Here is a 15,389-nt window from a genome sequence, read left to right on the forward strand (position 1 = left end):
AAAAAATAAAAGCTTTTTTTTAAACCATATGAACCGCGTCGCTCTGTGACATATTTGAGAAGTAATTTTCAAAACGTTTAAAAAAGAAGACAAAATTAAAACTTTCTACAGATAAGCCAAGAGAATGTAACCCTTGTACTATCCTAGGCACTTTAACATTGGGAGTTGGGTCATCTAGACCCACTAGACAGTGCTCTGAACCTCTTTTCTTTAATGATTTGTGATCTTCACTGGTGTCCATGGATTACATAAAATCTTTCCACCTTTATCCAACCTTTGTCATGGTAGGAATAACATGTCCATGTAAGGATCGGGTCAACTGGACCCCATAGGATAGCACAAGGGTTAAGACACAATATCTTGGATTTGTCGTTGAATATTTTTTTATACATAATGTGCTGATAAATCAGTGGGCACGCTTTTATTGTGACTAGAAATATAAATACACAAACAATTTCAAAGACTGTACTGGTTAGATGGAGTGATTGCAACACAACACCAAACGTTGTGGCAGAACTCTCTTTAATCGAGCTTGAGATGCATTGAGAGGAGGGGGCGGATGGGCATTTGTGGGGCTGTCTCTGACTGGCTGGCTTTTTGTCTGTGCTTCAGTGAATCCGCCCACCTTTCCCATACAGTTCATGAGTCTATTTGTCTCTGTTGTTACAGTTTCTCCCTTCTTCAGATTTCAGCAGCCCGAGCAGCCAAGCTGAGTGAGTAGAAAAATACAGACAGCCGATGCACAAAGTTAAATAGCTTGGAAACTAAAACTAATATTACACACGATTCTTTCATACGATCAACCCAGCATTACATTTTCATATAACAATTTGAAGGATTGCTTACAGCAGGGGTGTCAAACTCATTTTGGCATTCAAGGCGTCTGATCCCAAGTGGGCCGGACCAGTGACATAAAAGCAAAAAACTGTTTTCTTTTTTTTTTTTACTGAGTTGGAAAAAAAGCCTCAGCCAACATGGCAGCCTAATAATTTATTATTACACATTCATTTACAGAGGCCAATGGATGTAAAATAAAATGCATTTCACTTAAAAAATTGTTTTTTTATTAATTTATAATCAGACTGAATATTTTACATCTGATACTGAATCTACGGAAAAAAATGAAACACCTGCCTAAAATGTAAATGTGCAAATCAATGAATAATTAAACTAAATTAAACTTGTAAACATTTGTGAACATAACAAGAATTTGGAGTTAACCTCCTGTCTCTCCCCAAACTTCAGCCAGCCATCAATATCAGGATTCATATCAATTCAATTTTATTTGTATAGCCCAAATTCACAACAACAGTCGTCTCGATGGGCTTCATATCGATCCTGTGCAGAAACATATTTACTGTAATTCAAGTGTGCAAGACACAATAAAATGTCCAAGAATATTTTCCTGGTTTCTGCCTTGGATTCCTTAATATGGCCCCCAAGTCTCCTCAGAGATGTTGGATCTGTAATCATAATCCTTGACAGACTGCTTTTTGGGAACAAGACTTCTGCAGCCTTCAGTATTTTTCAATAGGTTCAGCATCTGAAAATGGTTTGGATGTTTGCTCCAACTTGTCTGCAATCAGGTGTCTGTCACTGCTCCATCACTGACGTCACGCTGCAGTAAATGCAGACGGGTTTTTTTCAGTCCAGCTTTTAGTTGGTAAATCCTCTCTTTTCTTTATTGCAAATGATGAAATTTTCCTCATTGTCTCATTGTCTCGTAGTATTACTGAATGTTATATTCCTTGAGCACTGCTACCTGTTGATGACATAACAAGCACGCAGGTTTTGCTTTCAACTCCGTAAACAAATAAAACTTTGTCCATTTTTCCTGTGAAACTCAGCACTTCACTTCAACCCTTTTTTTCTTTTTGACAACATTTTGGTCATTAGAGTGTCACTACTGATCATTCTTATAACAATGTAACAGCAGTGGGGCTTGCAGGGAACCAAACTACATCTTATTCAGACACAGAGCCATTAGGCTTCACTTTTGGCAGGTGCAAAGATATGCATTTTCACCTGTTTTGCTCAGCCTTTGCTACCCCTAGTGGCGGAATTGCGCATTTCGGTTATTTCTTTAAAAAAAATCACAACTTGCCACAGGAATGGACTAGAAACGTGCTTGTTTTTTTAAACATTCTTATAATTTTTACTCTTCATGACTGGGCCGGATTGAACCATCTGGCGGACCGGATACGGATATGTTTGACACCCCTGGCTTAGAGTTTCTTATTTTGATCAGTAAATGAAAGCAGAAATCTTGCGTTGGACTGTTGGAACCTCAGCTTGAAATACTCTGTCCTCATGAATAATTCTTTAAAATCTCCAAGTTTTTTTTTGCATCACTTTCAATCCACGAGTTAAAAGTTCAGTTGAATTCTACTTCATATTATTAAGCAATTCAGCCAAATTCCTGGGTACAAAATTAATTTTGACAAATCTGAAACCTTAACACTGGGGAGTCACAGGTTGGGAAGGGACCCTCCTACAAATTTTCCTTTTAGGTGGTCATATGAAAGGTTTTCATATTTAGGTTTAAGGATATCTGCAAACACCTCAGAGATGCAACAAACTTAGAGAAAACCAATATTCAATTTTACACAGGATTCAATATACTCCAGAGGTTTTACATAAGATTCAACCACCTCTCTGTATAAAATGTAAAAAAGCTGTTGGATCTGACTACCACTGTGTTTGGCAGTGTCAGTTCATCTCCAAATTTTGGCAAAACGTTGCTACGGAGCTCAGCTCAATTTTTCATAGATCTATTTCCCTGGACCCTATTTTGTTTCTTTTAGGCCAGTCAGGGAGGTTGCCTTTGTTACCTGAACAGATGAGGTTGCTCCAAAAACTTTTACTCCTGGCTAGGAGATGTATACTTCTACAATGGATACAAATAAAACCTCCATCTGTTGCACAGTGGTACAGAGAGACTTTTAAAGTTTTTCCAATGGAACGCCTCAGTGCTCTGTTAAAGGGGAACTCCGACATTTTCATCAAGATGTGGCAGCCTTATCTGGATCACCTTCCTCGAGATTTGTCTGATATACTTTGTAAAGGAGGCTCACATTTTTTATTTCTAAGTATTTAGTAACTGTTTCAAGAAAACACCCCAACATGTTATTGTAACCTATATGTGTGCACCTTTTACTATTGGATATCTGCTGTGCTGTGCTGGTTTGTGTTGTGTTCTTTTGTTGAAAAGTTTATAAAGTATAATCACAAAAAAAAGTTCAGTTGATTAGAAACTAAATAAAAGCACCCGTTTCTCTTTAAAGACCCACTTCAATAAAAATTGTGGTTTTGGTATTTTTATCTTGTTCTTGTAGCATTTTTCTCGTGATGGAGGTCAATAATTTAGGGCTAAAACAGTATGTTTTATTTCAAATCGTGATGGGTCAGGAGCAGATGAGAATCTGTCCACTTGAAAAAAAAATAGATCCATGAATGTCTTCATTTTTATCGTCTGAGCTGCCATCTGGCTCAAAACTGGAACGACTGCATAATGCCGATATTGCCCTGCATTTTTTTGCTACACTAATGTTAGCTTAGGATTGTGAGGAACTGTGAGCTAACAGGAGAGACTGTAAACAAAAGCATGATGGCATATTAACGCAGGGTTACTTCCACCCCAACAGTCTTGCCCACAACCCAAAGGCAAATTTCTAATGAGCTTCTGCTGCTCTGCAGAAAATATGTCTTAAACGACACAGTTTTTTTTTTTTTTGCAAAACACTGGATGATTATACTTAATAGACCACTGGGAACAATTTTACAATAGATGAAAATATAGTTGGTTTGGGACTTTAATCAGAAATGTAGAATGAAAAAAACTCCTGAAGCTATGCTCAAACTGCTCTGGGTAACCCGTGTACAAGCAGCCACTCTCAATGAAAAGTCATGTAAATGCGCGTAAATGTGCATTTTGGGCTTCCATGTTCAAAACTCTCATAAATAGCTACGCAACATAGCTACACAAGTTTCTAGGACTGTTTTCGGGCTCTACACAGAAAGCACTCGGTGCTTGAACCCACGTTGAAATTTAAACCAGGTTGAACTTTGACCAATCCTTGATGTCGGAATAGAGCTGTGAAAGACAAAGCTTGGAACAAGCTTCACAAGATTTGCACCATTTCAACATGTGCACCAAGCCTCTGCCAACTGTAGGTGGCGGACATGCGCTGGTAAACAATGGAAAAAAATGTAGAAAAAGGCCCTCCCTGATTGTCCATTGTGAACACTATATAGCGGAAAGCACGTTCAAGAACCCGTGTTTGGAATGTTTAGCACGTTTAGGGGGGGTGGCAAAGGCAAGTCACACGGCTGGTGTGTCCTTAGCTTAAGAGGTCAATGATTTTGTTTAAATCTGATTAAAAACAAAAACAAAAAAGTTGAAAAAAATCAATCCAGGAGGTTTATAAATGCCATTTAGATAAACAATCATGCGTGGGAAACAAAAACATGAGGCATTGCTAAGAAATGTCAACACTTGCCGATCAATACAGCAGCTTTCCTTTATGCTGTGGAAGAATCTTTTTCAATACTCCTGTTGCATTTGCAGTGCAGTGAGTCTGCAGTGATAGAAAAGCTTTACCTGGGCAGCAGCCATGAAGCATCTATGACCTCCCTGTCTGCCCTCGCAGCCTCTCGGGACCCCCATTCCTGCATCCTGCTGAACTGCCACACCCGTTTATCAAGACTGCAGGAAATCTGCTGCAGGCGCTTCCTTCTCTGAGGTGTGAAATGTCAGGTGAAATACATCATTGTTAGCATGCATTCTGTCCCTAATGAACTTAAGTCTTAGCTGGTTAGTCTTGTATTTAGGGTAGAACAAGTCGTTTGGCATTTTTTGACATAGCAGCTGGCAGTTCCAATTGAACTGAGCTCAAAGAAATCAATATAATGATTATGGAGCTAAAACTTGCATGCATGCACTGCATTGGTATTATTGCTACATGCATACCTTATTGAGATTTCTCCTAAATCTGGAAAAGCAACATAAGACTTATACATTTTTGCCAATATTACAGTATTAAGAAAATCGATTTTCTCTGCTGGAGTTGAAAACAAAACTTTTCTTTCCCACAGCAATGGTAAAAAAAAAAGACCTTCTCCTGCAATGCTGCATTATGGGAAGAAATTTGCAGGGAAATCTTTGTCATGACTACTTCTGGAAAAAGGAAGATTTGGTTTGACTGCAAAGTGTCAGAGAAAAACATGAATACCTTAGGAATGGAAAAATCAATGCAAGTCTTTTGTGAAACTACAACCCTGTTTTTTTTTTTTTAAGATTAGCCGACCCAACTGTGGCCAATAAGCTGCTCCACTGGAGCAACTGTGAACAAATGCCTTGCTCAAGTGCAGCACAGTGCAGTGACAAGAGTGAGTCATATACTGCATAGCATCTGTGCCACTCAGGTTTGATTCTAACTGGTGGTTAGTTCAAACTGTGGTTCTTTTAGAACCACAACCATATAAATAAACCCATTTTAGATGTAAAACAGTCAAATATTTATTACATAACTCCTTTGTAATCTATACCTGATCGATTTTATTGAAGTTTGGAAAACTATAGAATATTCAATTTTAATTTTTCAAAAAATAAAACGTTTAAAAAAGCAATATGTCTAACAGGAAGTAAATCCAGGGACCCATCTTCTCCCTTGTTTTTTAATTAATGATACTAAAATTCACAGATTTGGTCAAATATTTTATTTTAAAATTAATGCATAAAATATGTCATCAATGTTTATCCCATAATATATAATATACATCAGAGACCATTTAAAAGTTACAATTTAAAAGTATGTGCAATCTTTAAGACACCTCACTTTGGAACTACAGGTAAAGAAAAATGTGTATCAATACAGGAAATCAGTTTATAGAATGATCTTCATCCACAAGTCAAAAAAGGTAAATCAACAGATGTTAAAAATGTAATTTTCCAAAAATTTAAACAAGAATTTGAGGTTGTTTTGACTATATTTTAGTTATATTTCAAGTTTACTCAATTGAATCCACTTTTGTTGGTGTTTACTACCTGTTCTAATTTTTTCAGAACATTTGTCTATTTTTTTCAAAACAGAACAGTTTTCTTCTTTCTGTTCCCCTTTCATTGTCAAAAAGAAGGGTTATGTGTTGTATTGTTTTGTTTTTGTAACCGCTGTGTGTAAAAAGAACAACAAAAAATAAAAAATTGAATATCAGCCAAGATAGTACTGAAATGAATTTTTTTTGTAAGTCTAAAATGTTACTTTCCTCAACAATAAATTAATATTTTTAATATTGTTTTGTGATAAACAAATAAATGAATGGACAACAAAATAAAAAAATATTCCTGAAATTAATTATTTTGTAAATGTATAACGTGACTTTCCTGGACAATAAATTGTATTGTTGTAATCGTTTTTAAAATAAATAAATTAAAAAATGGTACTTTAGAGCATGAGTCAATACTAAAATGAATTTGTTTTTTAGACAAAAAATCTTTTTTTGTGTATTCTTACTTTTATCTTGTCTTTATTATTCATTAATGACACAAACAGCATCTACACAAATGACAACTTTGAAAAATCAGTTTTAACATGACTCCACAAGTTGCATTAGTGTCTAACACTGAAACATCACATTGCCACTTCCTTTCTCTGTATTAGCTTCACCTGTTTCACGGCCATAGAGGGACCGGCATGCGTCCCAGCTGTCGTTCGGTAGTCAGCGGACTGCACCCCTCGCACAGGCTGCTAGTCCATCACAGCATTGTAACTTCATCACCTTTTATTATTACTGACCTCACAACTCCCCCTGGTGCTGGCTGAGGAGCATGCTCAATGAGATGCGCGGGTGATGAATGTGCGGCTGCACATGCTCACAGGGAGAGCTCCTCTGGTGTTTTAAAAAAAAAAAGGTTGGAGGACAGCTGTGGCGGCAGCAAGCATTATTATTGTTTGCGCCGCAGCACTCATCATTTCTGAGGTTCAGACAAAGCGTGTGAATCACAATTCCTTTTTTGGATTAAAGGGGGCACAGAAAAGTTTAATGCATTATAGAAAGGGGTGGCAGAAGCAACCATAAGAAACCCTCTGGAGGAAATTTACAGCCAGAGATTTGGTGAAAAACCCTGGAAGATGATTAGCATTCCTTAGAGGGATATTGGATCTAGAACAACAGGCTGTTCTGTCCTAATTAGAGCTTTTGATTCAAATGTATACTTGAATGAAAGAGATTAAAGTGAAATGGCTGCGGCTGCTGATTCTTGTGGATCCCACCGGGCCTGCAGGGGATCTGCAGAAAAACTAATTATTTGCACAATGAAATTCAACCTGGGAGGTTGGAAAGGTACCATGTATGCAGGCGTTTTCCTCTATCCAAATAAATCTAAGGTGGCAACTGGGTGGATGATCATTAACGGGGACTCAACAGTTATCTGATCAGTTGCTCCTCTGCCTGCCTTTAAAATCGTATTAGTATCTGTGCAAAAAGGCTGCCTACGCTGAGAGAAATGCAGTGATGCATGTTTTCCCAGTGACCTTCTTCTACTGTACCGTTTCCATTAAAATAACTAAAATAAGAGCACATGTGACCAAAATGAGAAATAAGAAGAATAAGTGATCTTAAAAAACAAAAATAATCCTAAAAGTCAAGCGTTTTAAGTGGTGTTATTTCGGCAGGGCTTTGTGGTACAAAAATTAGACATATTTGGTCGAGAATACGATTTTTAGCAGTATCTCTGAATCTATGTTCACATCACTTTCGGCAACATGTATTAAAGCGGCCACATCCAAGGAAAAGTACACGTGCGTAAATGCGCGTTTTGGGCATCCATATTCCAATTCCTAGCGTTCATGCATTGCTACACAAGGTTGTCCAACCATTTTCCAGCTTTACATGCAAAACTCATGGCCATTGGTGCCAGTTGGTTTATCTGGTGAACCCAGACATGGCGACAAGCCTGGCCACGAATGTGTTATTTTTTCAAATAAAGACAAACCAATACTACTCTCCGGACAAGAGGGGGATCTACTTCCAATGCAAGGACGCTAACAAGAACCGAACCGTTTAGTACCCAAATCGCAAGATTTGCTCCGCTTTGACATTTTGCGCCAAGCCTCTTCCAACTGTAGGTGGCGAACATGCAAAAGTAGCTAGCAAACAGTAAAAAAAAAAAAAAAAAAAAAAAGAGGAAGAAGCCCCTCCCTGCTTGCCCAGTGTGATACCATAGGCTAAACGCATAATGAATGTCAGGGATGTTTGTAGCTTTGGTGAGCTGGAAACGGAAATTTTGAAGAGTTTTAAATTTTCTGAGTGAAAAAATAACATAAAACTGTTAAGACATGAAAAAGAAACAAGCTTAGTGCATAATTTAGAACTCAAAAATTATTTTTGTTCAATCTTCAGAAGGTAAAGTGACAAAATTTGAATTGAGGCTTGCTTAGGAAAAAGTGAAATGTGGGTTTTTAATGGCTTATTTTGTAAGAAAAATAGTTGAGGAGTTCCAAAACACACATGTGAGAGTTAAAACACAATACTGTGATTACTGCATTGCTTACATATATGAAGTTTTCATTATACCTTGGCCCAGCTTTGCACACTTGCACCTTTCACTTACATTGCTGTCAAAAAAGGACTTTTTTCATTCCCAGATAGTGATTATGTTTTTCAAATACGTCTTCAATGTCCTCATTCTAATCAAAGTTGTATGATTAGTACGGAACAGATCCAGTATCGCTTCATGCCAAATAACTTTTGGTCGAAACGATGAACGAATGTCATCATCCAATCAGCAATGTCCCATAGTCCCTACCTTTTCCAGGTTCATATTCTGTTTTTTTTTTTAAACATTTAATTTTGATTTTTGGAAATTACTTTTGTTTTCCAAAATATTTCACTTTTATTTTGTTTCCTTTTTTTTTCTTATTTTGTTTGGTTTGTGGAAATTCTTTTGGATTTCTAAAATGTAATGTTTTTTTTCTTATTTGTTTTCCTTTTTAAATTGTGGTTGGGATCTTTAATTTATTTTTGCATTGAATGATTTGTTGGTGTAATTTCCACTTCAGGGCCACCATAAAGGCAATGGACTCATATTTCTTCCAAAGATTCAGCGAGACATACAATGAGGGCCAGATGCTTGCGGTGGAAAGCTTTAAAATGCTCTTGGTACATCACACAGTCTGAAAAAACATCAGGAGTGGCACAAAGTCGCCCTGGTTTCTACTGTTTTCTCTTTCAAAAATCTTTGAAATGCGCCCAACTGCATTTAACCTCTGAACTGCATGTTTGCAGCTCTACAAAACAGGTAATGCTGCCTATTTGGAGAAGACATTCTCCCAACTGTAGGAGAACCTCAGATGTCATTCTGGATCCAGAACCATGGTGGTCCATAAAATCTCCACTAGACTCTCCGTCCATTCATCGCTTAATCCAAACCTTCAGAAATGACGATGCTTGGCCAGTAATTTTCCTGTTTCACATAATTGGTTTTACCTGTTGACTCTGTCTGCGTCTATTTCATGATTTACTCTCCAATATGTTCAATCTCATAATATGATAATTAATTTCACTCCCATACCAGATGGTGTTCTTTTTTCCCCTAATTGAACCTCAGAGGAAAGCAGACAAAGGGAGCCTTAATGGTTTTTGATGTTTCCTCATGAAGGAAACTAATAAACATACACTTAAGGATTAATGAAGGTGTAAATTTCAGAAGGAAAACTTGATATTGGCGGGCTTTAAAAATATCAAACCTGATATTTGCATCTACTTTAAAGTTCCCGTCATTTCATTTCAATTCTGCATCAAAAAGAATAGATTCCTCCCGCCGCTTCCTCTGAGCCAACATGGTAAACAGTAAAGGTACAATTCTAATTTCGTGAGGAAGCATGCGCTCTGGTCTAATCACGTGGTTTTGTGAATGAAAAGACAGCGCTGCCATAGTTATTTTCGGGGAGAGAAGCGATGGTAAAGCGGGAGAGGGGCCTCAGCATTGAGACTGCAGCACGGCGCGCAGTGACGCGCTGCATCCACTGGGGGAGGACCGAGCACCGCCTGCGCGCGCTGCGACGCAGGAACCACTTTCTCACCGAGATTCTCCATCATCACTCATACAATGGGAGGGATACAGGAGCATAGGTAGGGATACAGAGGCAGACAGACAGAGGCGTGATGCTCACACTTAGCCGTGGGGACATTTACCCCCTCATCAATGCCTTGCTAAACTTTCCCCCACCCTTGGTTCTTTTTGACCGGGATTGCGCGGAGCAGTCAGTAATGCCAACTCCCTAATCGCACACCTTATTCTACTCCTCCCTCCTATTTCCCCCCCTAAAAGCCGAATGTTGCCTCTATACAGTGAGCGATGCTGCAGGAACGGGGGCCGAAGTGCCAATAGATCCTGTTGAATTGAGACAAGACGTCGAGACGCAGCCAAAAAAAAAGTGTCATCTCCAGAGTGCGTCAGAGCACGGATGTATATACTGGATGTGGATTTTGGTCGCTGGTTGGACACGACGAAGGATTTGGGTATTTTAACGTCCAGAAATTCTAACAGGAATTTGAGGAAACATGTGCATCCTCGCCTCCTATTTCTTCTCCTCCTCCTCCAGCGGATTTGTTTTGGGTGTTGAGGCGGTTTGATTTGGCACCTTTTCAAATGTAAGTATGGATGAAAGGACACTTGTATGTGGAAACCCTGTGCGTAATGTTCGTTTTGACGTTTTTCTATTCGATATTAGCAGTCTAATGATATTATTAATGAAGTTTTATAATCTGCATGATGTATGTAGTTTTCTTGCTATAATATTTACACCTCCCTCTTCCTTATTCTTGCAGGATCTGCTGTAAACATGAGGAATAAAAGTAATTCTGCTTAACCGGGAGTCTACAATACGGCAGACAATATTTTTTGTACCATTTTTTCTTTTGCTTTTCCTCTTATTTTTGGATCCCAGCACATGAGAATGGCATCATCGGGTGACCACGGCAGAGCCAAGGACGCATTTAGGCGCCGATCTCTGGGAAAATAACCACCTGATGGGCTCCGGAGAAGCCGCGGACAGACTGCTTTGGTGTAGCTTGTTGACTCGGTGATTTATAATGCTGTGCATATAGAGGAGGGGGGGCTGCAACTTTTGTCAGAGCGTCTGCGTAACAGGCTATTCCACCGGCCTCTGGATTTTTTTTTTTGTGATGCTAATGATGTCATGCAATCCTAGAGTGTTTGTACCAACATGAGAAGATGGGGCTTCATAACCCCCATTATGTGAGTAGCTTCACTGAACCTGAAGCAGACAGATGTTTCTTGACCTGACCATCTGATTGATCAGAACGGTTCATGCCTTATTCACCCTCCCTGCGCGCGCCGGGCTCCAACTTTTCTCCTCTGCTGTGCGTCCACATCACCTTGAGGCGTTTTATATAGCGCTCAGACAGACTTAAAATGGAGTTTGCTATGGTGGGCGCGGATGGCGGGTGCAACAGTCACCTGCCGTACGGATATGCCCAAGCACGGGCGCGTGAGAGGGAGCGCGAGAGGGAGCGTCAGGCTGCTCAGTCCAGAGCGGCGGCTGCTGCGGCGGCGACCGACGGGGGCCCTGCTGCGGAGGGAGGAGGAGGAGGCGGCCATGGAGGGGGGTCCATCTCCACCACCACCTCCTCGAGCGCTCATCTCCTTAACAACCGCCAGCATCAGTCTCGCGCCGCCTCCTCCTCAACGAGCGCCAACATCAGCAGCGGCGCCGCCTCGCGCCCCTCCTCCTCCTCCTGGCACCAGCAGGATCCCGAGCAGCAGCAGCAGAGAGTTCTCAGAGAGCGGAAAAAGCAGCGCGGCGTCGGACGGTGGAGACGCAACCGGGGGACTCTCGGCGGAGACCTGCGCCACTCGGAGCTGGCGCTGCTCGGATCGGAGGAGGACATCATGATAGAGGAGGAGGAGGAGGAGGAGGAGGAGGCTGAGGGAGCAGAGGAGGAGGAAAAGGAGCAGCAGGGGGGCCGGGGAGACAAGAGGTCCAGCTTTCTGTGCAACATGGACGAGGATGAGGAGACCGTGTCGATCACGGACAGGCGGCCCCAGTCCGGGTACGAGAACGCCTACAGTGAGTGCGGCTGCTGCGAGAGGGTCGTCATCAACGTGTCGGGTCTGAAGTTTGAAACTCAGCTTAAGACTCTCTCTCAGTTCCCGGACACGCTGTTGGGAGATCCCGACAAGCGCATCCGATACTTCGACCCGCTCAGGAACGAGTACTTCTTCGACCGGAACCGGCCGAGTTTTGACGCCATTCTTTACTATTACCAGTCAGGGGGGAGACTAAAAAGACCCGCCAACGTCCCGTTTGACATCTTCTCCGAGGAGGTGAAGTTCTACGAACTCGGAGAGGAGGCGATCCTGAAGTTTCGGGAGGATGAGGGCTTCGTGAAGGAGGAGGAGAAGCCTCTGCCGGAGGACGAGTTCAAGCGTCAGATCTGGCTGCTGTTCGAGTACCCGGAGAGCTCCAGCCCTGCCCGGGGGATCGCCGTGGTGTCCGTGCTGGTCATCGTCATCTCCATAGTCATTTTCTGCCTGGAGACGCTGCCAGAGTTCAGGGATGAGAAGGAGTATCTGCAGCCGCGGGACAACTCCTCTGAGCCCGACCACGGATTTACGCCCTTCAACGACCCCTTTTTCATCGTGGAAACCGTTTGCATCATCTGGTTCTCCTTTGAGTTTATAGTTCGCTTCTTTGCGAGTCCCAGCAAGACCGCTTTCTTTAAAAACATCATGAACTCCATAGATATTGTCTCCATTTTGCCTTACTTCATCACCCTAGGCACGGATCTGGCGCAGCACCAGGGCAACGGCCAGCAGGCGATGAGTTTCGCTATTCTGAGAATAATTCGCCTCGTCCGGGTGTTTCGCATCTTCAAACTGTCCAGGCACTCCAAGGGGCTGCAGATCCTGGGTCACACCCTGCGCGCCAGTATGAGGGAGCTGGCCCTTCTCATCTTCTTCCTAGTTATAGGTGTCATTCTTTTCTCCAGCGCGGTGTACTTCGCCGAGGCGGACGAGCCCACCTCTCAGTTCACGAGCATCCCCGACGCGTTCTGGTGGGCCGTGGTCACCATGACGACGGTGGGCTACGGAGACATGAAGCCCATCACCGTAGGTGGGAAGATAGTGGGCTCCCTCTGCGCGATTGCGGGTGTGTTAACCATCGCGCTCCCGGTGCCTGTCATAGTGTCCAACTTCAATTACTTCTACCACAGGGAGACCGACAACAACGAGGACCAGACACCTGTGGTGGAGAGCATGCCTCCAGGATGTCCGTATTTCCCCGACTTTCTAAGGAAATTCAAAGGCTCGCCCTCGGGCTCCTCGCTGGGGGATAAAGCGGAGTACATGGAGATGGAGGAAGGGCTGACGGAATCGCTATGCGGGTTGGACAAGAGCCCCAGTAAAGGAAACGGCACAGACATAAGCAGAAAAAACAGCACTAACTCTAAATCTATTCAGACAGACGTGTGATTTTTTCTGAAAAGACATTTTTTGCCCAGCATCAGGTGACTACCCCTCAACTTTTACGCTCCATTCAACCCCTCTTACGCACTCATCCACCCCTTTCACAGTGGCAGGAAAATGCTCCATTCTTTTTCTTTTTTCCTCAACACCAACTTCAGAACCATATTGTATCATCTGAGCTGCGGGCTTCCAACTCTAACATCTAAGTCCAGTTCCACAGAAGAGACAGGCTATGCATTCGCACTTTATGAGTTTTTTTGTCACATCCGAGGGGTAGGGACGATCATTTTGCTGTTATGCAATAAAGTTATCATTTGTTTGCACTAAATTAGTATCTGCGCTGGGTTTGGGGCAAGTTCCTGTAGAGACAGAAAACTGTAGGCCATGCTGGCAACATTTTAGGAATAACTTTACGGAAAAATGTTAGAGAAACTTCTAAAAAAGCAAAGTAACATAGAAAACAACAGCGTTTAAACCCTACCAAACTGTACTCCATTGAAGAAGAAAATAAGACAGAAGAACTACCTTTATCTCTGTTCCAACACTTAAAATATGAATATATATCCATAATTGTTATATATCTTTCTAAAGAGGCTTTATTTTAAATGAGTCAGGGCTACATTGAGATACGTAGTTTAAAAAAAAAATCCCCTTCCTATCCTAAACTAAAGTAAATCATCACCATGACAAGAGTTAAGCACATTCATCATCATTTATGGCTGGAGAAATGACTCGTTGCAGGTCATCTGGACATTTTTGGAGCCTTGAGACAAACCCCTCCCCACCTTTTTTTTTTTTACATTTTCCTCCACTTTCATTCAAACCACCTCAAAGTGACAGTATCCCTTTACAAGATGGAAGATTATAGCAAAAACGACTGTTGTGGAAAATTCTTCAAGGAGAGTTTACGCGCAATTTTTTTTCTCAAGTCAATGCACAAGCGTACATGGCTCAGAAAACCAGCGGAATAAGGATGTCTTCCAAGGTATGTGACTTTTACTCCTTTTTAATTGACACAAAACACACAAACAAAGCCTCTAAAAACAGGAACCACTTGAAGAAAATCCATGCAATGCATTTGTTATTTTCTCGCCCTTGGATGTATCTCCACTACCTTGGTAATCTCTTAGACCCCCCCCCCCCCCCCCAAAAAAAAAAGAAAAAGAAGAAAAAGATGCATGGATGCGCGTGCGTAACCGTGTGTAAAACACGATATGAACGCTGGACGACTATGACGCACATTCCTGCCAACATCAGTTAATGTTTCTCCTGTGCAACTTTACAGCTACCCTCAGACCTCATTTGCAACAATATCACAGCGTTTTTCATTAATAACGGGGGCAATTATTTCATCCATGATGACATCAGGTCAACTTCAGGGGAATTGTACTTAAACTTTTGTAAAAAAAAAAAGCAACACCTCATAATTCTGAAGCTCATTAATACACAATCTGAACCCCATTTTTTATCTTCATTTAAAAAAAAAAAAAAAAAAAAAAACATCACTCAGAGTAATCACTGACACCGTTTTTATACTCTTGGCTGTTGATAAGAGGTTTTGCAGAATCCCAGCTGCATTTCTGTCTAAAGTAACACAAACACTGTAATTTAATGAGATTTTGTTTTTGCTTGATGAAAGTATTTTAAACCTCCAAAATAAAAGGAAAGAGAAAAGAGGAAAAAGAATCATATCAGGGTTGTCTTCCAACAGAATTCTTGCTTTAGCTTCTTATTAACTTTACTAGATAACTTACTTTGTGTGTGAGAAAAGAGGGGAGAGACTATGTGTGTGTGTGTTTGCAGAATTTGGCACAAGTAGGATGTTTTTACAACCATCTGCTGAAGCAGGAACGTTTCTCTTTGAGCTTCAGCCAAAGAAGAGTTCACATGAGCAAAG

At 41.2% G+C, this 15,389-nt stretch overlaps 1 protein-coding gene across 2 annotated transcripts; it reads left to right on the forward strand.

The window, feature by feature from the left end:
* The first annotated feature begins 10,099 nt into the window (after positions 1 to 10,099).
* Positions 10,100 to 14,000, forward strand: kcna4 (potassium voltage-gated channel, shaker-related subfamily, member 4). 2 transcript variants are annotated; one of them, XM_078945084.1, is made up of 3 exons: positions 10,126 to 10,653; positions 10,831 to 13,139; positions 13,240 to 13,484. In XM_078945084.1, the coding sequence occupies exons 2-3, from the start codon at positions 11,438 to 11,440 to the stop codon at positions 13,317 to 13,319; spliced, it is 1,782 nt and encodes a 593-aa protein (XP_078801210.1). In that variant the 5' UTR covers positions 10,126 to 10,653; positions 10,831 to 11,437; the 3' UTR covers positions 13,320 to 13,484. The 2 variants fall into 2 exon arrangements, with proteins under 2 accessions (XP_020567661.1, XP_078801210.1); XM_020712002.3 differs by having other exon boundaries at positions 10,100 to 10,653; positions 10,831 to 14,000.
* The last annotated feature ends 1,389 nt before the right edge of the window (positions 14,001 to 15,389 follow it).

Source organism: Oryzias latipes, chromosome 3, assembly GCF_053564925.1.
Source record: "Oryzias latipes strain Hd-rR chromosome 3, Olatipes_Hd-rR_3.1".
Lineage (NCBI taxonomy): Eukaryota > Metazoa > Chordata > Actinopteri > Beloniformes > Adrianichthyidae > Oryzias > Oryzias latipes.